Genomic DNA, 24,776 nt, shown 5'->3' with positions numbered 1-24,776 from the left:
GGTCACTATTTGCCACATGTTCCCCTACTGAAACTTTGATGACCTGACCAGGCTCATTTCCCAGAACTAGATCCAGTATAGCCCCCTCTCTAGTTGGGCTATCTACATACTGTTCGAAAGAACCTTCCAGTACGCATTTTACAAATTCCTCCCCGTCCAGACCCCCAGCCCTAAGCACTTTCCAGTCTATACCAGGGAAATTGAAGTCTCCCACTACAACAACCCTATTTTTTCTGCACATATCCAGAATCTCCTGACATATCCATTCCTCCACTTCCCGTGGGCTGTTGGGTGGCCTGTAGTACACCCCCAGCATAGTGATTGCATCTTTCCCGTTTCTGAGCCCCACCCACAGCGACTCATTACATGACCCTCTAAATTGTCCACCCTCTGCACCGCTGTAATATGCTCCCTAACTAATACCACTACTCCCCCACCTTTTTTAGCCCCATCTCTGTCTCGCCTAAAACACTTGTACCCCGGAATATTCAGCTGCCAGTCCTGTCCTCCTTTTAACCATGTCTCCGTCACTGCAACCACATCCAAATTCCGCGTAAGCATTAAGGCCCTAAGTTCGTCTGTCTTACCCGTTACGCTCCTCACATTGAAGATGCACTCCAGACCTCCAGGCCCACTCAGGTCATCCTGCTCCAGAATGCTCCTCTTCTTAGCTAGCCTTGCCCTGGCCCCCAGCTTGACCCCAGCCTCAGTACTTACTGACCTACTGTTTTGATCCCCACCTCCCTGCCACACTGCCGAAACACTCTTGCAAAACTCCCAGCCAGGATATTTGCCCTTCCAGTTAAGGTGTAACCCATCCTTTCCGTACAGGTGCCATCCTCTCTTGAAGACTTCCCAATGATCTATGAATTTGAAACCCTCCCTCTTGCACCAGTCCTTTAGCCACGTGTTCAATTGTAGAATCTCCCTGTTCCTGGCCTCTCTAGCACTAGGCACCGGGAGCAGTCCAGAGCTTGCTACCCTAGAGGCCTTATTTTTTAGCCTAGCACCCATCTCCCTGAATTGCTCTCGTATGACCCCCCTGCTCTTTCTACCTACGTCATTTTCACCAATGTGTACAATTACATCTGTTTGATTTCCTTTTTAATATGCTTCCTACCCTCTCGGAGACATCCAGTGCCCCGGCACCAGGGAGGCAGACTACTATCCTGGAGTCTCGTTCGCGTCCGCAGAACCGCCTGTCCATGCCTCTAACCATCGCATCCCCCACCACCATTTCTCTCCTAATCCCCTTCTTTCCCTTCTGGGCCTCTGAGCCTGTCTCTGTGCAGGCGATCTGGTCCTCGTGGCTCACCCCTGGAGGGTCATCCCCCTCCACAGAATCCAAAACAATATACCTTTGGAGGGCAACCACAGGGGATCCCTCCACTGACTGCTCACTCCCTTCAACAGAATAATTCATGTAGTGAATTATTCTGTTGCCTTGCAGTAAAATCTTAATTGTTTTAATGTTCTGTGTGACAATTTGCAATTTAATCTGTCGGATCAGCATTTTAATTCTGAAAAATATACATGATGTTTTTATACAAACACAATGCATGCAAAAGTAAAATAAAATATAAAGTGTTGGATAGTCTCATGTAGACTTGATCCTCATACTTTGAATGAAATCACGTCTCTACAGACACCTAGAGCTATTGGAGCAATTACAAGCAAGTGTTTGATGGTGAGATACATTTGTAGTCTCATTGCCACTCCTCTCACTGAGGGAGATGAGGTTATAACCAGAGGGGGAATCAACATCTTGCACTTTATTGCAACATTTGAACCAGATTGAATTTGTAGACTTGTAGACCCAGCTGAGTGACTGGCATATATAAGACATATCATCTGTTTCCATGTGATCTCTTTTCCTTCCTCCATATATGCTGCGTCAAAATCCTGGAACAGCGGGTGTACCTACATCACATGGGCTGCAGCAGTTCAAGGCAGCAGCTCATCACCTTCACAAGGACAATTAGGGATGGGCAATAAATGTTAGCCTACCCAGTGATGTCCATGTACCATGGAAAACACCCCAGGTCCATATTAGTTGAAAGCTCACCAACCCTTTCAGGATTTTTTTCATGTACCAGATTTGGGTTTGTGTGTGCAGAGGTGGTGGGGGAAGAAACCCCATCAGATAATGATCTCCTGTTTTTAAAGCAAAATTCAATTTTCAGAAAACCTGGCACAAGATAAACCAAGGTCATATTTTGCTTTTTTTTTGGCAGTGCATTGTTTTGTGACTTGTTCCAAATCGTTTTACTAAATTGGACTGTATATTTGAATTCCATTGCTCTGCACTTCTAACATCATATTTCATGTTTGTGTCTTGCAGTTGCTGGATGGCTTGGGAACCAAGTTTAGGGGCATTTTATGGACCTGTGGGCTTTATCATCTTCGTAAACTGCGTTTACTTCCTAAGCATATTTGTGCAGCTTAAACAGCACCCAGAGCGCAAATATGAACTAAAGGAAGCAGCAGAAGAACATCAGCGTTTGGCAAGTACAGAGCATGGAGAGTCTCACGTTAATGATTCAAACTCAACATCACAGGCAAATTGTTCGGTCGTCTCCTCCTCTGCACTGGAGAATGAGCATACATTTCAAGCACAATTGCTTGGTGCATGTTTGTCATTGTTTATGTATATTGCCCTGTGGGTATCTGGTGCACTTGCAGTTTCCCAGTACTATCCTATGGACCTTATATTTAGCTGTCTGTTTGGAGCCACAGCTTTGAGCCTAGCTGCATTTCTTATACTTCACCATTGTATTGGTAGAGAAGACATACGACTATGTTGGATGACAAACTGCTGTCCGGGGAGGAGTACTTACTCCATGCAAGTTAATGTTCAGCCAATAGATTCAAGTAATGCCAATAGAGAAACTGCAAAACTCACCAACAGTAGTGCAGAGTCCTCCTGTACAAATAAGACTGCATCGAGCAATAACAAACTATTCTCAGGATGTAAGCTGACTAATATTCATGCTGCAGCAGTACAGAACCAGATTGTTCCTTTGGCAAGTAACATATCAACACAGCTTGACAACAGCTTAACAGAACATTCAATGGACAATGATCTAAAGATGCATGTGGCTCCTGTCGAAGTGCCATACCGTTCTAATGGACAAGTGAACAGGCATCATAAAAATCGGACTAGGGCACACCAAGCTCATCGACACAGCAGGCTGACTGTGTTAAGAGAGTATGCATATGATGTGCCTACAAGCGTAGAAGGAAGTGTGCACAATAGCCAGCCAAGGAGTAGACACAGCAATCATGAGAGTCATCATGGCAGTAGGAGGTCTCGCTCCGCTTTTAGAGAACGCCATCAAAGCCACAGCCAACCTGATAGTAGTGATGTCAGTTACACACTGACACAATGCCATCAAAATGTAGCAAAGGATGGAGTGAGTAGCAGTAAAGACAGCTTGCAACAGCCCATTGTGGTTGAACTTGAGAACCATAAATCTTATGGCCTTAACTTGGCTAGTCAAAATGGACTACTGAAAGGCAGTGGCCTAGATGTTCCTTTGCTAAATGCAGACAGCACTGGAAACATCAGAACTGGATTTTGGAGAAACGAAACTACTGTGTAGTTCACAAAAATTCTAATTTTTAAAAAAATAAAACTGTGATATGCATTCCTTTTCAGTTAAAGTTATTGTAAAATTGTTTACAGAATTGTTTTACATTGTATAATAAGGCTGAAGGTTCAATCAGATATGTGAAGCTTTAATTTGCTTGTGATCATTTTATACATTTTAAACAACCCAAATTTCTCAATCAATTGTGTGAAGACACAGAGCAGTTTCACCATTTCTAATATGGTAGCATTTTGTCCTGTTTTGTTGCATAATGCTGGATGTCCTTAAACTTATACAGAAAATTGCATGGAAAATGGAGTTCAGCATTGGTCATATTTTGGTCTGGATTTGTAATTTTCTACATAATAAAAGGTTTGCCTTGTGACAGGAGTAGAAGAATTGCAGCATGTTTGAGGAAGTGAAATTGATTCAGCAATTTGTTTTAATAGCTTTGCTCACAATTTGTAAGATTACAAATATATTTGACAAATCTATGCTCTTAACAATTTTATAGTTAGCTTTGCCTTTTACCTGATGGATTTTGTGGGTGAATGCATGTATAGTATTATTCTGAGGCAAAGACTAGGAAGATCCTAATTTAGTGCTGAGATAGCTGAACTCAGCCAATCTAGAAGTGATGACTCTGAAATTGATTTAAATACTCCCTGAGCAAGATGGAAAAAGAAGGTTTCTTGATGCTGGCTGCTACTTACTGACCCCTTTTGGAAGGTTTATCTTTGAACACTTCTGATAAGATCAAAGTTCAGATTATTCAAGGCCAAATAGCCAGCCAACACATAAATGACTGCTTGAGTTAATTACTAGATAATTGTGGTCCATGAAACTATATAAATGAGCATCCTTTGGAGAGGGATAACACACAAACCTGTGCAAAGAACTATTAAACTGAAGTTGCACATGTATGTCTATTTCTTTCTAACTCTCAGATCATGTGGAAATCCATACCTCTGCTTTGAGGTTCTCAATAATGGCACAGCTAAGATCAGGAATCTGAGGGTGGAGTTGGGAGTTCACCATCCACATCTTTCCATGCATGGGAAAGTTTCCTTACACATATTTGGTGTGTTATCGGTGTTACAACCACTGTTGGACTCCTTTCTGAACAGATATGAACAAGGTTTTACACTTGATTTTCAGATGTTTTTCACTTTTCTCTGCCTTTTTGAATTTTAGAACTAAATCTTTACGTAATGTAGGAAAGAATCTGGCTTTCCTAATGGATTATAAAATATTATTTCATGCAACCTGACCCATTAAATGCCCTTTCATCAAGGCTGTATACAATGACCGTTTTTATTATTTTGATCAGCAGCGTGTCTAATGCACACAAACCAAGTACCATTATCATGGCCAAAACCTAAACAACACTAAGCACTGATAAACTTAATGGTAAATTATTGGATTGAGTGAAGCAAAAGAATTCCAGATCCCCACTGCCGATACTATTTCTCCAGTCACATAGTGGGGCAAGCTGAGCAATCATCAACAGCATCCTGGAAGACGGAAATCTCAGCTTACTTTAGTAGTGCATTACTAATTCTGCCACCAGAATACACTCTGTTCTGAACACCCAACCTCAGGCATATAATTTTGGAATCCATCTAACCTCAATGACACCCACTTGACAGGTCCCCAGGAAGGTTCAATTAACTAATTATTAACTGATAACATGCATAGGTTTGTCCCCCGCCCCCCTCCATATGAATGCCAGAAACTACACTCAAATCACAGGACTCTGCACATCGCTGACCTGTATGGATGCAAACCAAATCCCAAATGTTGGTTCTGCTAGTTGGAGCAACTGCCTATCTCTGCAACCAAATTTACTGTAGATAGCACATCCTGTCATTGTGATAAATGAAGTGCTCTTAAACCCAAGTTTGTGAGCTGAAAGGCATTACCTGGAAGGTGGTTTATAGAGATACGCAGTTGCTACATCTTGGGTACACACCATAACTACTGATTGAGTTGCAGAGTTAAGCAGTTGTTCCTGAACGTCTAAATTGTGGATCCAACTCCCAGTGGCATTTGGTGTGTGCCCATGCTGATGTAGTCACGAATGTGGGTTCTTTTATGCTACTTCACAAGTTTCTGATGACCATGGGGGGGGGGGGGGGCGGTGTTGGTGGAAGCCTAAACCTGTCTTTTTATAAAATCATTGTCAAAAGGGAAGTTGGAGGCAAGGATTAAAAAGAATTTAAATTCCTGTATTTCAGGTCCGCTCAGGATCTTGGCATCTGAGCAGTTCTGGTATACTATTTGATGAACTGATAGGTTGTGGGGCCATCTGCAGGCCGAAAAGATTTGTTAATGCATTTATTAAACGGACATTGAAACAGTCCCTTACAAAGTGGTCATTTGCCACACCTATAATTTGTTCTGAGCCAGGGGGCCCCTCCTGGCTAGTCTCCCTTCACCTCTAAACTTTCCTGCTTCTCCTTCAGCCACACCATTATCTCAAACGATTTATCGTTGCCCCCCACCGCATGCCTCAGATTTTTCATCTAAACCAACATCATTTGAAAACACATCAGGCTGCTCATGTCGCCTGACAACTCTACCTCAACTACCTCTCTCAGCTACTCCACTGTCACATCCGGCCCATTGTTTTCAGACCCCACTTCTGACTCCATCCCACTCCCTAAAAATACACAGATTAAACAAGTCCATATTTGACCCCGAGATGAGCTTCCGATCACTTATTTATCCTAGTACTAAGACTAAGTTTTCACCTCTTTCTGTAACATTGCCAAACTCACCTTTGTCTCTGCTTATCTGCTGCTGAAACCCTCATTGATGCCTTTGTTACTTTCAGACTCAATTATTTCAGTGCACTCCTGGCTAGTCTCCCACATTCTTTTCGTAATCTTGCAGTCATCCAAAACCCTGCTGCCCATGTCTAAATTTGTGCCATGTCCTGTTCACTTATGAATCTGTGCTCACTGACATATATTGGCTCCTGGTCAAGTAATGTGTTGATTTTAAAATTCTCATCTGGAGCTTTGCTCTTCCGTAGCTCTGTAATCCCCTCCAGGCCCACAGCACTCTGTGATATCTGTGCTCATCCAATTCTGGCCTCTTGAGCATCCCAAATTTGAATTGCTCAACCATTGTCATATGAATTAGGAGCAGGCCACTTAAATTTAATTTTATTTATTAATGTCACAAGTAGGCTTACATTAACAAACACTGCAATGAAGTTGCTGTGAAAATCCCCTGGTCCCCACACTTGAGCTCCTGTTCGGGTACACTGAGGGAGAATTTAGCATGGCCAATGCACCTAACCAGCATGTCTTTTGGACTGTGGGAGGAAACCAGAGCACCCGGAGGAAACCTGCACACCCAGTGACCCAATCTGGGAATCAAACCCGGTCCCTGGTGATATGAGGCAACAGTGCTAACCGCTGTGCTATCGTGCCCTGCAAGTATGTTTGGCCCTGCAAGTATGTTCCGCCATTCAATAAGATTATAGCTGATCTGCTTTTAACCACAACTCCATATTCCTGCCTACCCCAATAATCTTTCATCCCCTTACTTATCAATAATCTATTTCCCTATGCCAATAACATATTCGAGGACTATACCTGAACCACCTTTTGAGGAAGAGTTCTAAATCCTCAAAAAAGTCCAAACAAATCCTCATCTCTAACCTAAATGGTCAATGCCTTATTTTTAAACAGTGATCCCGAGTTTTAGATGCTGCTACGAAAGGAGACATCCTTTTCAGATCCACCCTGTCAAGTCCCCTCAGGATCTTGTTTGTTTCAATCAAGTCGCTCCTTACTCTTTGTATTCACCTAACATATCTGTATCCTTTTGTAGCCTCCTTATTTTCTCTTCATAACTTGCTTACCTAGGACATGAGCTCTGGAATTCCCTTCCTGCACTGTTCTACCTTACTTTCCTCCTTTAAGGCATTTTGGCCAATGTTTTGCTTATCTTACTTTATAGCTCATCATTTTGGATCTCTCTGTCCTTGCCCAGGAGCTACTCCATAGGTGCGCTGGGGGACCTCCCATGAAAGCACCCCCCCCATGTAAGCATTGTATGGAAACTACCTGGGAAGTTCAAACTTCCATTGGGCAATTGCCCTGCCCAGAGATCCATCTGATACCCTAGTTGAAATCCCAGTATTCGGATGGTTCCAACTGTTAGAGTTGGAAGAATTAAAAACCACTTTTAACTCCGGTAACTATAGTATTGAACCCCCTCCAACCCTTGCAACTCCCAAAGGGCCCCCCATGACTATCTCCACCAAACCTCTGACTAACTTGCCCCAATGAGGGGCCTTGAAAGTTTTTACTACGTTTAAAAACACAATGGACAGGTTCACCGGTGAAGGCTCAATATCTGGCAAAATCCAGAAATCATGAATCTTACTGGTGAGATCACGATGTCCAATTTTAGACAGGTTCACGCCCATAGTAGGCAAGAAACTGGTTTCCATTCACTTAAATAACTTTAAATAAAGACCCCTCATGAAATTTTTGTACCGGGGGGGGGGATGCTTCTGTGGTGGGTGAAATTAATTTTTGTCTCAGTGATTGGCCCCAATCTTAGTGGAGCCAGTTTCCAGATCTAAGAGTCCCCACCTCGCCAGACTGATGGCACAAACCATGCTCACTTTTTTTGGTATTTAAAGGGGTAAATTCTGGGGAGAAAACAGGCCAGTGGAACTGACGAGTTCCACACCAGTTTTCTCACCAGAACTGACACACTGTGAAATTCTCATAAGATTTTGCCCAATATAAATAAAAGTGGAGAGAGAGACAGAGTTAGCATTTCTAGACTTCTCTTCAGAGTCTTCTTGAAACATTGGCCAGAATTCTCCAGCCTTTCACACCTCGCTGCTGTTGCCAGGAAGGACAGAGAATTTGACACTCAGCCAAACCTCCGTTGACTACAGCAGGGCCAGAGAATCCCACTGGTGTGAACGGCTGGAGAATCCCACCTGTTAATCTGTTTTTCTCTCCGCAGATGCTGCCAGCTCTGCTGAATGTTTCCAGCATTTTTTACTTTTATTTCAGATTTCCAACATCTGCAGTATTTTGAATTGTATGAATGCAAGTTGTCTGGTGAAAGTGCTCACCATCTGATGGCTAATCAAGGAAGCTGCACTGACCACGGAACATCTGCAGGGGTCCAAACCAGGGGTTCCTGGTGGTTGCAATTATAGTATACATGCAGGACGTTTAAGCCACACATTTTTCCCCTGAACATTTAACAGCATTGAGCCACTTTTGCTAATCTTGAGCTTCCACTGAATTCGATTAATTATTTGTTGACTATCTCTGCTTGTCAAAGTTCTGTTGCCCTTCTGAACACGTCAAAGAAATAAATATTCAAAAGGTTTATACTCACCTTCTGTTTCACGTCTGAATTGCTTGTTTTTTGGTTCTGATCACTTTGTCCTATCCTCTTACTGATGTGGTACCAAAGGACTGTCTTAGTATTGTTTTCCCAATTTAGCTACCCAAGCTCTCCCTGTCCTTCTGATTTCCATGTGATGCGTTTCTGCATTTTTGAATTCATACCTTTCCCCTTCATTTTTCTTTGGATTTGTTATCTTAATATATTTCTATGCTTTTTCAGCTGGTTTGATGACTTTAGCTAGGCATCTGGATTTCAAACTTACCATCATGCTTTTAAAGGTGTCTGCTGCTGAAATTTTTTTTCCTGTTAATTTGTTTAATGTGTTCTTTTTATTTCTTTGAAAGTGGTTCAACTATCCTGATTCCTGGTCTTTGATATAATCTAAATGCAGATTATAATGGGCCAGAATTGTCAGTCAGAGGCAAAGTGAAGGCATTATTTGCTGATAGAAAAGAATAATACTGTGGATAATGGAACCTGAAATAAGAACTGGAAATATTAGCAGGTCTAGTGGGATCTGTGGAGGGGGAAACACCAAGTTACCATTTCAGCTTCATAACCTTTCATCAGAGTTGGTTAAAGTGAGAAATCTAACAGGTCTTGAGCAAGGGATGGGTGGAAAAAGGACAAAAGAAAGGCCTGTCAGGGAGTGAAAGACAGGAGAGGTTGAATGGCAGAAGAAAATTCTCTCTGGTTGGAGTCACCCTTGGCACAAAGATAGATGATGGTGGTGGTTGGAGGTCAATCATCTCATCTCCAGGACTGCAGGAGTTCCTCAGGGTAGTGTCCAAGGCCTAACCATCCTCAGCTGCTTCATCAATAACCACCCTTTCATCATAAGATTCAAAGTGGGGATGTTCAACATTCAGCACCATTCACGACTCCTCAGATACTGAAGCAGCTCATGTCCAAATGCAGCAAGACCTGAACAATATCGAAGCTTGGGCTAACAAGTGGCAAGTAACATTTATACTACTAAAGTGCCAGGCAATGACCATCTCCAACAAGAGAGGATTTAATCATCACCCCTTAACATTCAATAGCATTACCACTTCTGAATCCCCCACTAACAACATCCTGAGGTTTACCATTAACCAGAAACTGAACTGGACTAGCCATATAAATACTATGGCTACCAGAGCAGGTCAAAAGCTAGAAGTCCTGCAACGAGTAACTCACCTCCTGATCAGCTGCCCCCAGCCCCAAAACCTGTCCAGCATCCACAAAGTACAAGTCAGGATTGAATACTCTCCACTTGCCTGGATGAGTGCAACTCCAACAACGCTCAAGAAATTTAACACTATCCAAGACCAAGCAGCCCGCTTGATTGCTACTCTTCCACCACCAATGAACAGTAGCAGCAGTGTGTACCATCTACAAGATTCCTCAGGCAGAGCCTTCCAAAACCACGACCACTACCATCTAGAAGGACAAGAGCAGCAGATGCCTGTGAACACAATTAAATTAATTAAAATATGTTAACGAATGTACAGAAGGATCTGGTTGTGCAGGTCCATAGTTCCCTAAAAGTGGCAACACAGGTGGCCAAGGTGATTAAGAAGGCATCCCTTGTCTTCATGGGCTGGGGCATTGAGTATAAAAGTTGGTAAATCATGTTGCAGCTATATAAAACCATTTAGGCCGCATTTGCCGTTCCGGTCGCCACACTATCAGAAGGACATGGAAACTTTGGAGAGAGTGCAAAGAAGGTTCACCAGGATGTTGTCTGATCTCGAGGGCATTGGCTATGAGGAGAGGTTGAATAAACTAGGATTGTTTTCACTGGAAAGGCAGAGGCTGAGGGGAGACCTGATAGAAGTCTACAAAATCATGAGAGGCATAAACAGGATGGATAGTCAGAGGCTTTTTCCCAGGGTAGAAGTGTCAATTACAGATTTTAAGCTGAGGGGGGAAAGTTTAAGGGAAATGTGCGGGGGAAGTTTTTCACTCAGTGTGGTGGGTGCCTGGGACCCCCTGCCAGAAGTGGTGGTGGAAGCAGTCACATTAGCAACACTTAAGAGGTATCTGGATGGGTACATGAATAGGGAGGGGATAGAGGGATATGGACCAAGTATGGGCAGAAGGTTTTTTTTGTTTAGTGAGGGCATCATGATCAGCATGGGCTTGGAGGGCCGACCGGCCTGTTCTTGGGTTATACTTTTTTTTGCTCTTTGTACCACCACCTGGATGTTCCCCTCCAAGTTACTCACTATCCTGACTTGGAAATTTATCGCCTGTCACGAGGTCAAAATATTGGAATTCCCTTCCTAGAAGCATTGGGATGTACCTACACTTCAGGGACTGCAGTGATTCAAGAAGGCAGCTCACTACTAGGGCAACTAGGGATGGGCAATAATTGCTGGCCTAGCCAGTGACCTCCACAGCAAGTAAAATTATTTAAAAAAATTGGTCTTACAAGCTCAAAGGAAATGGTGTTAAGGCAAGAAAAGAAAGAGGATGTGCACAGAGCAGCTGTGCTGCTGCCAGAAAGCCAAAACATGAGAAAAGCCAAAACATGCAAAGAAAAGGAAACAGAAATGAGGGCATAGATTATAGTCTGAAATTGTTGAACTCAATATTGAGTTTGAAAGGCTGTGAAGTGCCTAATGCAAAGATGAGGAGCTGTTCCTCAAGCTTACGCTAAGATTTACTGGAATAATGTGATAGGTTAAGGACAGACATGTCAGCATGACAGCAAGGTGGAGAATCAAAATGACAGGCCACCAGAAGCTCAGGGTCATGCTCTTGGTTGTGGTCTCCTGCATGGAGTCCCTCAATGTAGAGGAGATCATATAGTTAGCTGTGAGTATAATAGACTAAATTGAAAGAAATGTATGTATAAATCACTGCTTCATCTGGAAGTCATTCTTGGGGCCTTAGATGATGAGGAGAGGGGAGGTATTACACGTCCTATATTTGCAGGGAAGTCTGCCATGGGAAGGGGACAGGTTCTTGAAGAAAGTTATGCACAAAGACTAGCAATCTCCTTTGTAAATTTTCCTTTTTCTGGTTTTAGTTCAAATCTGGTGCCAAATCAAGATGAAATCTTGGTTTCCAGTAGCAGTGATGTAATTAAGCAGGGTAACCAATCACAAGATTTTTCAAACAGCAAACCATAAAGTAAATTGATCAATTACCCTCATTTTTACAAACAACCCAAATAAATGATTGGGGCAAACACATAGAGATTGAATCAATAAGATCATGGCTAATCTGATTCCGGCCTTAACTCCACTTTCCTGCCTGTCCCCTATAACCCTCAGTCAATTGTTGATCAAACAATCTGGAGCAGCACGGTGGCACAGTGGTTAACACTGCTGCCTCACAGTGCCAGGGATCCGGGTTCGATTCCCCACTTGGGTCACTGTCTGTGTGGAGTTTGCACATTCTCCCCGTGTCTGCGTGGGCTTCGTCCGGGTGCTCCGGTTTCCTCCCACAGTCCAAAAATGTGCGGGTTAGATGGATTGGTCATGCCAACTTGCCTCTTAACGTCAGGGGAACTAACTAGGGTAAATGCATGGGGTTATGGGGATTGGGCCTGCGTGGGATTGTGGTTGGTGCAGACTCAATGGGCCGAATGGCCTCCTTCTGCACTGCAGGATACTATGATTCTATGAATCTAACTCAACCTTTAACGCATTCAATGGCCCAGCCTCCACTGTTCTCTGTAGAAGAGAATTCCAAAGTCCATCGACCCACTAAGAAAAGAATTCCTCCTCATCTCCATCATAAATATCCAGATATCCTGAGGTGGGAGGGAGAGGAGCCAGAGGGAGGCAAAAGAGTGGCGCTGCTAATCAGGGATAGTGTCACAGCTGTAGAGAAGGTGGAAGCTGTGGAGGGATTGTCTACAGAGTCTCTGTGGGTGGAAGGGTCCATGTAAGTGCCAATGACATAGACAAAACAGGAACTAAGGATCTACAGAGGGAGTACGAAGAGCTGGGGAACAAATTAAAAAGCAGAACCAACAAGGTGGTAATCTCTGGATTACTACCTGAGCCACGCGCAAATAGGATTAAGGAGACAAATGCGTGGCTCAAGGATTGGTGTGGGAGGAATGGGTTCGAAATCATGGGGCATTGGCACCAGTATTTGGGCAGATGGGACCTGGATAGATGGGATGGTCTCCGTTTGAACCGTGCTGGGACCAGAGTCCTAGCGAATCGTATCACTAGGGCTGTAGATAGGGCTTTAAACTAATTTATGGGGGGGAGGGTGCAGAGGTAAGAGGAATTAAGAAATCAATGGTAGAGGAGAGGGAGCGAGTGCAAGTGAATGAGGGCATTCAAGTAGTTAAAGGAGTAGAGGGCGAGGGAGAGGTTGATAGCATTTCATCAAATCGGGTCCAGATAAAAGCTGGAATAAAGACACTTTGCCTGAATGCAAGAAGCATTCGGAACAAAGTTAATGAGTTGATGGTGCAAATCAGGACTAATGGGTATGATCTAGTGGCCATTACAGAAACGTGGCTGCACGGAGACCAGAACTGGGAGATGAATATCCAGGGGTATCAGGCATTTAGGAAGAATAGACAGGAAGGAAAAGGTGGTGGGGTAGCTCTGTTAATAAAAGATAATATCAGGGTAGTAGTGAGGGATGACATAGGCTCTAAGGAACAAAACGTGGAATCATTATGGGTAGAGATAAGGAATAGTAGGGGGAGAAAGACACTAGTAGGCGTGGTCTATAGGCCCCCAAATAATAATGTTGAGGTGGGGAGGGCTATAAACAAGCAAATAATGGATGCGTGCAAAAATGGAATGGCAATAATCATGGGGGACTTCAACCTGCATATTGATTGGCTGACTCAAGTTGGAAGGGGTGGGATGGAGGAAGAGTTCTTAGAATGCTGTCGGGATAGTTACCTTGAACAGTATGTTACAGAACTGATGAGGGAACGAGTTATCTTAGATCTGATAATGTGTAACGAGGTAGGTAGAATTAAGGATGTTCTTGTGAAGGACCCTCTTGGGTCAAGTGATCACAATATGGTCGAATTTCTGATACAAATAGAAGAGGAGAAAGTAGGGTCCCATACCACTGTCCTCTGTTTGAACAGAGGGAAGTACGATAGGATGAGGGCTGAATTGGCTAAGGTGGACTGGGAGAGCAGGCTGGTAGGTAGGACAGCTGAGGAACAGTGGAGCATTTTTAAGGAGATCCTTTTCAGTACTCAGCAACAATATATTCCGGTGATAAAGAAGGGTTGTAAGAAAAGAGATAACCAGCCATGGATAACGAAGGAAATTAAGGAGAGTATTAAATTAAAGACCGATGCGTACAGAGTGGCCAAAAATAGTGGAGAATCGGAAGATTGGGAAAACTTTAAGAAACAAGAAAGAACGACTAAGAAAGCGATAAAGAAAGGAAAGATAGGTTATGAAGCTAGGCTAGCTCTAAATATAAAAAATGATAGTAAAAGCTTTTACAAATATATAAAAAGGAATAGAGTGGCAAGAGTGAATGTTGGACCCTTGGAGGACGAGAGGGGGGATTTAATAGTGGGAAATGAGGAAATGGCTGAAACTTTAAATAAGTTTTTTGTGTCAGTCTTCACGGTGGAAGACACAAATAGTTTACCGAATATTAACGATAGAGGGTTGGTAGGAGAGGTACTCAATACAATTAATGTTATCAGGGAGGCAGTGCTTGGTAGACTAATGGAACTGAAGGTGGACAAGTCCCCGGGCCCGGATGGAATGCATCCCAGGGTGTTGAAAGAAATGTCAGAGGTAATAGTGGATGCGTTAGTGGTTATTTATCAAAATTCGTTGGATTCTGGGGTAGTGCCGGCGGATTGGAAAACGGCTAATGTTACGCCGCTGTTTAAAAAAGGAAATAGACAAAAGGCGGGTAACTACAGGCCGGTTAGCTTAACGTCTGTAGTTAGGAAAATGCTGGAATCCATCATTAAAGAAGAAATAGCAGGCCATCTGGATAAGAATGGTTCAATTAAGCAGACGCAGCATGGATTCATGAGGGGAAAGTCGTGCTTGACGAACTTGTTGGATTTTTATGAAGATGTGACTAGTGCGGTTGACGGAGGGGAACCGGTGGATGCGGTGTTTTTGGATTTCCAAAAGGCGTTTGATAAGGTGCCTCACAAAAGGTTGCTGAAGAAGATTGGGTCACACGGAGTTGGGGGTAGGGTGTTAGCGTGGATTGGGGATTGGCTATCCGACAGGAAGCAGAGAGTCGGAATAAATGGGTGCTTTTCTGGTTGGCGGATGGTAACTAGTGGCGTGCTGCAGGGATTGGTACTGGGGCCTCAACTATTTACCATTTATATAGACGATCTGGAGGAGGGGACTGAGTGTAGGGTAACAAAGTTTGCAGACGACACAAAGATAAGTGGAAAAGTGAATCGTGTGGAGGGCGTAGAAGGTCTGCAGAGGGATTTGGACAGGCTGAATGAGTGGGCGAGGATCTGGCAGATGGAGTATAATGTTAACAAATGCGAGGTTATTCACTTTGGAAGAAATAATAGCCAATTGGATTATTATCTAAATGGAAAGAAATTACAACATGCTGCTGTGCAGAGGGACCTGGGGGTCCTTGTGCATGAGATGCAAAAACCCAGTCTGCAGGTGCAACAGGTGATCAAGAAGGCAAATGGGATGTTGGCCTATATCGCAAGGGGGATAGAATATAAAAGCAGAGATGTCTTGCTGCATCTGTACAGGGCATTGGTAAGGCCGCAGCTGGAATACTGTGTGCAGTATTGGTCTCCTTATTTGCGGAAGGATATATTGGCCTTGGAGGGAGTGCAGAGAAGGTTCACCAGGTTGATACCAGAGATGAGGGGTGTTGATTATGAGGAGAGACTGAGCAGATTGGGTTTGTATTCGTTGGAATTTAGAAGGCTGAGGGGGGATCTTATAGAGACCTATAAGATAATGAAGGGGCTGGATAGGGTAGAGATGGAGAGATTCTTTCCACTTAGAAAGGAAACTAGAACTAAAGGGCACAGCCTCAAAATAAAGGGGGGTCAGTTTAGGACAGAGTTGAGGAGGAACTTCTTCTCTCAGAGGGTGGTGAATCTCTGGAATTCTCTGCCCACTGAAGTGGTGGAGGCTACCTCGTTGAATATGTTTAAATCACGGATAGATGGATTCCTGATCGGTAAGGGAATTAGGGGTTATAGGGATCAGGCGGGTAAGTGGAACTGATCCACTTCAGATCAGCCATGATCTTATTGAATGGCGGGGCAGGCTCGAGGGGCTAGATGGCCTACTCCTGCTCCTATTTCTTATGTTCTTATAAGTTTGGAGTGGGAAGGGGTCGATAACTTTGCTGGGTGTTTTCTACAGGCCGCCCAATAGTAACAGGGATGTTGAGGAGCAGATAGGGAAACAGATCCTGGAGAGATGTAGGAATAACAGGGTTGTCGTGATGGGAGACTTTAATTTCCCAAACATCGATTGGAATATTCCTAGGGTAAGGGGTTTGGATGGGGAGGAGTTTGTTAGGTGTGTTCAGGAGGATTTCCTGACATAGCATGTGGATAAGCCTACAAGAGGAGAGGTTGTACTTGATCTGGTACTGGCTAATGAGCCTGGGCAGGATCTCTCAGTGGGGGAGCATCTTGGGGATCGTGATCATAACTCTATCTCCTTTACGCTAGCATTGGAAAGAGATAGGATCAGCCAAGCTAGGAAAGTGTTTATCTGGAGTAAGGCGAAATATGAAGCCATCAGGCAGGAGATTAGAGGCATAAATTGGAAGGAGGCATTCTCGAGGAAAAGTACTGAAGTAAGGTGGCAGATTTTTAAGGAATGTTTGTCTGGAGTTCTGCAGACAACGTTCCGATGAGACAGGGAGGTGTTGGTAGGTTACGGGAACCGTGGTGCACGAAAGCTGCGCTGAACCTAGTGAGAAAGAAAAGGAATGCGTACAAAAGTTTCAGAGAGCTAGGCGATGATAGGGATCTAGGTGAGTATACGGGGCTTGTAGGAAGGGACTTAAGAAAGAAATTAGGAGAGCCAGAAGGGGTCACGAGAAGGCCTTGGCAGGTAAGATTAAGGAGAACCCGAAGGCGTTCTATAAATATGTGAAGAGTAAAAGGATGAGATGTTGAAGGAATAGGACCTATAAAAGGTGAAGGTGAGAAAGTCTGTACAGAACCGGAAGAAATAGCAGAGGTTCTTGATGAATATTTTACCTCGGTATTCACGATGATAAAAGACCTGTGTGGTTGTACTACAGGATTGAGGCGGACTGAAAAGATTGAGTATGTGGACATTAAGAAAGAGGATGTGTTGGAAATTTTGAATAGCATCAAGATAGATAAGTCGCCGGGACCGGATGGGATGTACCCCAGATTACTGTGGGAGGTGAGGGAAGAGATTGCAGAGCCTCTGGTGATGATCTTTGCATTGTCGATGGAGACGGGAGAGGTTCTGGAGGATTGGAGGATTGCGGATGTGGTTCCTATATTCAAGAAAGGGAATAGGAATAGCACAGGAAATTACCGACCAGTGAGTCTAACCTCAGTGGTTGGTAAGTTGATGGAGAAGATCCTGAGGGACAGGATTTTTGAACATTTAGAGAAGTTTAGTATGCTCAAAAGTAGTCAGCACAGCTTTGTCAAAGGCAAATTGTGCCTTACGAGCCTGGTGGAGTTCTTTGAAAATGTGACTAAACACATTGACGAAGGAAAAGCGGTAGATGTGGTTTACATGGACTTCAGCAAGGCGTTCGATAAGGTTCCCCATGCAAGACTTCTCGAGAAAGTGAGAGGGCATGGGATCCAAGGGGCTGTTGCCTTGTGGATTCAGAACTGGCTTGCCTGCAGAAGGCAGAGAGTGGTTGTAGACGGGTCTTTTTCTGAATGGAGGTCGGTCACCAGTGGAGTGCCCCAGGGATCTGTTCTGGGACCCTGGCTGTTTATCATTTTCATAAATGACCTGGATGAGGAAGTGGAGGGATAGGTTGGTACGTTTGCCGACGACACGAAGGTTGGTGGTGTTGTGGATAGGTTGGAGGGATGTCAGAAGCTGCAGCGTGACATAGATAGGATGCAAGACTGGGCGGAGAAATGGCAGATGGACTTCAACCCAGATAAATGTGTAGTGGTCCATTTTGGTAGGTCAAATGGGATGAAGAAGTATAATATCAAGGGTAAGCCTCTTAGCAGTGTAGAGGATCAGAAGGACCTTGGGGTCTGGGTCCATAGGACTCTTAAATCGGCCTCGCGGGTAGAGGAGGTAGTTAAGAAGGCGTATGGTGTGCTGGCCTTCATCAATCGAGGGATTGAGTTTAGGAGTCGGGAGATAATGATGCAGCTTTATAAGACCCTTGTCTGACCCCACTTGGAGTACGTGCTATGTTCTGGTTGCCTCATTATAGGAGGGATGTGGAAATGATTGAAAGGGTGCAGAGAAGATTTACAAGGATGTTGCCTGGATTGGTTGGCATGCCCTATGAGGATAGGCTGAGCGAGCTCGGTCTTTTCTCCTTGGAGAGACGAAGGATGAGAGGTGACCTGATAGAGGTGTACAAGATGTTGAGAGGTATAGATCGGGTGGATTCCCAGAGGCTTTTTCCCAGTGCTGAAATGGCTGCTATGAGAGGACACAGGTTTAAGGTGCTGGGGAGTAGGTACAGAGGAGATGTCAGGGATAAGTTTTTCACTCAGAGGGTGGTGGTTGAGTGGAATCAGCTGCCATCAGTGGTGGTGGAGGCAAACTCGATAGGTCTTTTAAGAGACTTCTGGATGAGTACATGGGACTTAATAGGATTGAGGGTTATAGGTAAGCCTATATATAAGCCTAGGTAGGTAGGGACATGACCGGCGCAACTTGTGGACCGAAGGGCCTGTTTGTGCTGTATTTTTTCTATGTTCTATAAATGGAAGACTCCTTACTGTGTCCCTTGTTCCAGACTCCCCCATGAGAATAAACATCCTGTCAGCATTTTTCCTGTTTAGCCCCTCTCAGAATCTTACATATTTCAATAAGTTCACCTCTCAATCTTTTAAACTCCAATGTGTATCGCACCAACCTGCTTCATCTTTCTTTATCAGGCATTCCATTCATCTCAGAAATTGGTGTTGTGAACCTTCATTGAACTGCTTCCTATGCAAGTATATTCCTCCTCCAGTAAGAAAAGCACAACTGTATATGGTACTCCATGCGTGACCTCACCAATGCCTTGTACAGTTAGTTGTAGCAAAGCTTCCCTACTTTTGTACACCATCCTTCTTGCAATAAAAGCCGACATTCCATTTGCTTTCGAATTAAAAGGAAGCTAACACTTTGTGATTCGTTTACAAAGAAACCAAGATTCCTCTCTACTGCAGGTTTTCTCTGTTTTTCTCACCAGTTACCACACTCCTGTAAAAAAGAGAAAATTCCATCCTTTGCTTTTCTACCCTTCTTGCCAAAGTGGACAACTTCGCATTCTCCCACATTATACTCCATCTGCCAAATTTGTGCTCACTCACTTAACCTATCTATATCCCTTCTCTGTATATGCTTCACAACTTGGTTTCTTACCTATCCTTGTCTCATCAGTAATGTTGGCTACAATATGGTTGGTCAATTTATCCAAGTCATGAATAGAGGTCAAAAATAGTTGAGGTCCCATTACTGATCTCGAATGGCACTCCAATAGTTAGTTTGCAGACCTGGAAATGACCCATTTTTCCTAATTCTGTATTTCCTGTTAGTCAGTCAATCCTCTGTCCATGTTAATATATCACCTCCAAAATAATGGAGGTCATTCCACAAATATAACCATTCCACAGAAGTATTGTCCAGGAGTAAGCCATTTGGCCCCTCGAGCCTATGCTGCAATTTGGTGTCAACACCTACTTTCCTGTCTATCCCTATGTACCCTTTAACTCCCTTGTCAATCAAGAATGTATCTAACTCAGTCTTAAAAGACTGAGTTGACCCTGCCTCCACTGCACTCTGTGAAAGTTAATTCCACAGCTCAATGGCCCTCGGAGAAGCAATCAAAAGCAGTTGTACTTGGAAGCAAGATGTGCAGTTGGTTACACCTATCCTCCTGTTTCTGTCTCTGTGTGTCCTATCTACACTGATTTCATTTGGTGGAGAAATCAGCAGGTCCCCATGGAGCATTCAATCTTTCATTTATTTTTCCTTGACTCTACTTAGAGGAACAATCATTCATGCATGTTTTAAAAGCAATATAATAAACATTGAGTAACATAATGATATCTGATGAGAGAACAGTTTAATTATTATCTAATTGATTACAACAACTACTTCCAAGTGTGGAGCATTTTGAGTGATGCTCCTATTCTATGACTTCCAAGGGGAATAGCGCTAATTAATTCCACATTGATTGTGCATTTTATTGCAGGATATGATTTATACTAACTACATGTTTATTCATAAAATTTCATTTGATATTTTTGGCAGCTTTAGGAATATTAACTGCATTATGTCTGGCTCACAGCGTGAGACTGCTGTAATTGAAAATTCAACATTGTAGCATAATTCCCTCCATCCTTTCCTTGGATGTCAAAATAGTAACTTCTGTTAATATAACTTACAAAAATGAAATCTCCAAACTTAATAGTCTCAACTGACTTGACACACATTTGTCTCCTCGTGTTTCCCCAAATGCACATTTGCTCTTGTATTTGAATTGAAGAATACAACTTATCTGCCTATACCTCAGATCATTAAAGCTATCTTGAGCCCTCTAGAGAAATATTTTAATCATCAAGAAGAATTGCATTGTTAGATGTGCCACTGGGTTTTCAATGTGCTCTGAAGGATTATGGTTGAAATAAATTCAAATTCATTAATTCAGTCTCCTATTATAACCACTTTAGTGGGTTTATATGGGCAGGTTTATACAGTCCATGAGGAACAATGGGCATCTCTCTCTATTAGAGAGAGACAATTGGTTAAATAGCTTTAGAGACACCATTTTGCATCAAGCATGGGGCAGGCAGTTGATGAGGCAGGTCCTAAGTCTATTCAGCTAGAACAATCAAACTCGCATTTATAACATTATTCTGAACCACATATTAGCCATCGAGCCAACTGAAGGTTTATATAACTTGCATAAAAATCCAAATATTGTAAGATTCTGCTTGAATCTCGGAAAAATGTTAAAATGAGATCATAAAGGGGTATAAATGAAGATATGTTCATCAAAAGTAACAAACTAGTATTCAATATAAGTAGAAACAAAGGATGCACATTGAAATATAATGAATACTGATACAAAGGCCCAGTTCTTCCAGTCCCCAGATAATTGGAGACCGGACATACCCCAAAGATATGTACTGGAACACTTCAAAGTTCCAACATGTGCACATCCACAGTACTTTCGATTGCTGGTTTTACCCTGCCTAGATTGCTGCACAATTCCTACAACAGTGGGATCAGAAGGCCAGATCAGAAACTTGGGCTGTCACCCTAAACTTACCCTGGGTTTTACACGGATTTGCTTAGAGCTATTCATAGCAAGTATAAAGCCTGCAGAACTTGAAGAAAATCAGCTGGAGTGCCAAAGCACTCACCCCCTCCCCATCGCTAGACAATGCTCACCCTCCCTCCCCCCCCTCCACCACCTCCCTCCCCCCCCCCCCCCCCAGCCCTTCTCCTTTCCCACCTCACCTTCTAGAATAAAAGCAAAATACTGCAGACACTGGAATCTGAAACAAAACAAAAATGCTGGAAAATGTCAGCAGGTCTGACAGCATTTGTGGAGAGAATAGAGCTAATGTTTTGAGTCTGACTCTGACTCGAAATGTTAGCTCTATTCTCTCTCCACAGATGCTGTCAGACCTGCTGACATTTTCCAGCATTTTTTGTTCTTGTGTCACCTTCTAGAATTCCTGGTTCCTATCCGGCCGACGTCAGAAAAGTCAGCATTGTCTTTGAGCCAGGCTGAGCATTTTCATGGGATAAGAGAGGTGGCGGGATAGGGCGGGGGGTGGTGAGGACTGCAAGGAAAACTGTCTAGTTTTCTATGATGGAGGCTTTAGGGAATGGCCAGCATTAGAAGTATGACCTGAAAGATTGCGAACACGTAAGCTGTATTTTATCCTGTTATTAGTGTCGGTCAGACCTGTTCTGATGCTAATTTGAAGATTTAGGCCAAAATCTTCATTTCATTCATAGTTTAAAATTCTGATTTTTGGTGCTTCTTCTCATTGAGACTAGATGACTCATGTTATTTTGTGGTCGATTAAAGCTCAGTGGAATATAACTGTTTGTCATTTGGAAAATGCTGCACCTCTTGCATTTTTTGTTTCCATTGTCAATGTGAATGTCCCAGACACTCATGCTGGTCATAACAGACTTGTCATCATTGGTCAACAACAATAGCTTGCCTTTATACAGCACCTTTAATGTAGTAAAATATAACAAGGTGCCTGCAGATCATAGTCAGACAAAATTGATACTGAGATATTGGGACAGGCTTTAAGAGGGGAGCCATGATAAGACAAAACTGGGAAATAAATTCCCGAACTAAGCACCTCAAAGGCTGCTAATAGTGAAGTGATGGAAGAAAAGAGGCCAGAGTAGAAGGGGGTCTCCACCCCGCAGTATAGAATCCCTACAGTGCAGAAAGAAGCCATTTGACCCATCCATCCCATCCCACTGTGTGTGTGTGTGTGTGTCTATCAAATTAAGTTCCAGGAAATCTTCATTACCTTGAGTTATAAATCCAAGTCTCACCGACGTTCTGTACACACCGTATTAACTACACAAGGAATTGTCTCAGAATCAGCATTAAGTTGGCAGCAGGTCCTAGGTGAGTTACATCAAGAACAATGCTTGTGTAGGTAACTCCTCATGCATGATAATTTTTCCCAAATCGATCTAGCTCAAATGCAGACCAGTTAATATTTTAATTACTTCATTTGAATCCTCCCCACATCTATTTCCATCTACAGTTTAAAAACCTGTTTTCTAAGCCAATCACGACAACTAAATCCATTTAAGACATTAAAGGGATTATTCCAGTAACACATTTTTTAACCTTTTCCAGAACTTCAATGTCAGCCATGCAGCATTCTGCAACTGACAATGTCCAGTAAAGACAATCCCTCAGGAAAGCAGCAAGCGTGCTGTATGTATTTCTGTTCTTGTTTCCTTTTGTATATTCCCAATTGTTTTGTTTGAAATCAGAGTTACCCAGTGACAACTGGGCACTACAACCAAACCTGACTGCAAGTGTATAAATGTACATAAAGGTTACCAAGCCTGTTCATTTTAGGGTTAATGGATGATACAAGACTAGTTTTGTGAAATTAAATAGAAGGAAACTTAGTGAGGCTTGTGTTTATTAGCGCTACTCCTGACAGTCCCAAGCCCACCAGTTACTGGGGCTGAGCAGATAATTGCATTGTCTTTAAAATATCAATAACTCACATCCCTCTCTATGGCATTTGTTCAAAATCTTCAGTTAGGATTCAGAGCTCTCCTGATTTTTTAAATTATTAGTACTTGCTTCGAAAATCCATTTCATAAACAAGCCCTTACTCTTTATGAACTGAAAATAAATACAATATCGAGAGCATACCATCCTCTTGGTGAACAATCAGTTACAGTCCCCTGGTATGGGCATTATACATTATCAGGCAATGAAGCCTGATCCTGCTCAAATGTACTTAACTTATAAATTAAAATGGTACTGAAGTATATAATTGTGTAATCTGAAAACTGCAGCTTGAATATTCGGATATCATCTCAAAGTTTTCCTAAACAGGACAGACCACATTGTGTATTGACACATGGACACAATGCTGAAGAACTACTTGCGAAATTGGTGGCTTGAGAATGCAAACTGGAAGTTTGTTTAAATGCAATCAAGAACTATGATCAATCTATTTGTTTTGTCAAAGTAATATAAAAGTGCAAAATCCATATTTGTAATATCAGATACCAATCAACAGTCCAGAATCCAGACCAAGTTACTTCATAAAAGCACAGGGGCAGGCTAGTCAGTCTCTGTTCTGATGACTAATCTGTATACCAACTTCATTAACTACATTAATTTACCATGACACACTTTCATAATACATCATAATTCATAAGTATCCTCAAGGCTGTTTTGGGAGCATTTTTAAAAATATTCTTTCATGGATTTGGACATTGCTGACAAACCAGAATTTCACAGAATCACAGAATTATTATGGTGCAGGAGGAGACTATTTGGCCCATTGCGTCTGCACCAGTTCTCCAAATGAGTATTATGGCTGAGTGCCATTCCCCTGCTTTTCCCCATACTCCTGCATATTGTTTCTATTTCAAGTAATAATCTAATGCCCTCTTGATTGCCTCAATTGAACCTGCCTTCACCACACTTCCAGGCAGTGCATTTCGGACCCAAACCATTTGTGGTTGTTGCCCATCTCTCTTTGGCCTTGAGAAAGTAGCGGTCAGCTGCCTTTTTGAATCACTGCAGTCCATTTGCTGCTGGGAAGGGAGTTCCAGGATTTTAATCCAGTGACAGTGATGCAGTGGTGAATTGGTTCCAAGTCAGGCTGGTGCAAGCCTTGGAGGGGAACTTTAAGATGATCGTGTTCCTATGCATCTGCTACCCTTGATCTACAAAGTAATAGAGGTCGCATGTTTGGAAGATGCAGCAGAAGGAGGCTTGTTGAGCTGCTGCTGTGCGTTTTGTAAATGCTACCACTTTGAAATTTAACGTTTAGTGTTTCAAAAAATAGGTAACTTTTTTTAAAAATGTTAAATAAAGCTATTTTGTGTTTTAATTAGATCATTTCTCATTCTTCTAAACTCTAATAGGTGTAGGTCCAACCCACTCAACCTCTCCTCATAAGATAATGGCTTAATC

At 42.9% G+C, this 24,776-nt stretch overlaps 1 protein-coding gene across 2 annotated transcripts in view; it reads left to right on the top strand.

Moving 5' to 3' along the window:
* The window catches only part of adgra3 (adhesion G protein-coupled receptor A3), a 162,491-nt gene extending 157,597 nt beyond the window's left edge, over nt 1–4,894 (top strand). For both annotated transcript variants that reach the window (XM_078215464.1, XM_078215471.1), the window contains one exon: nt 2,342–4,894. In XM_078215464.1, the coding sequence (XP_078071590.1) occupies nt 2,342–3,602 (1,261 nt within the window). In that variant the 3' untranslated portion in view covers nt 3,603–4,894. The remainder of the gene's footprint in view (nt 1–2,341) is intronic.
* The last annotated feature ends 19,882 nt before the right edge of the window (nt 4,895–24,776 follow it).

Source organism: Mustelus asterias, chromosome 1, assembly GCF_964213995.1.
Source record: "Mustelus asterias chromosome 1, sMusAst1.hap1.1, whole genome shotgun sequence".
NCBI classification, from domain to species: Eukaryota; Metazoa; Chordata; class Chondrichthyes; order Carcharhiniformes; family Triakidae; genus Mustelus; species Mustelus asterias.
The sequence above is the reverse complement of the archived record's forward strand: the minus strand, read 5'-3'. Positions and strand labels throughout refer to the sequence as shown.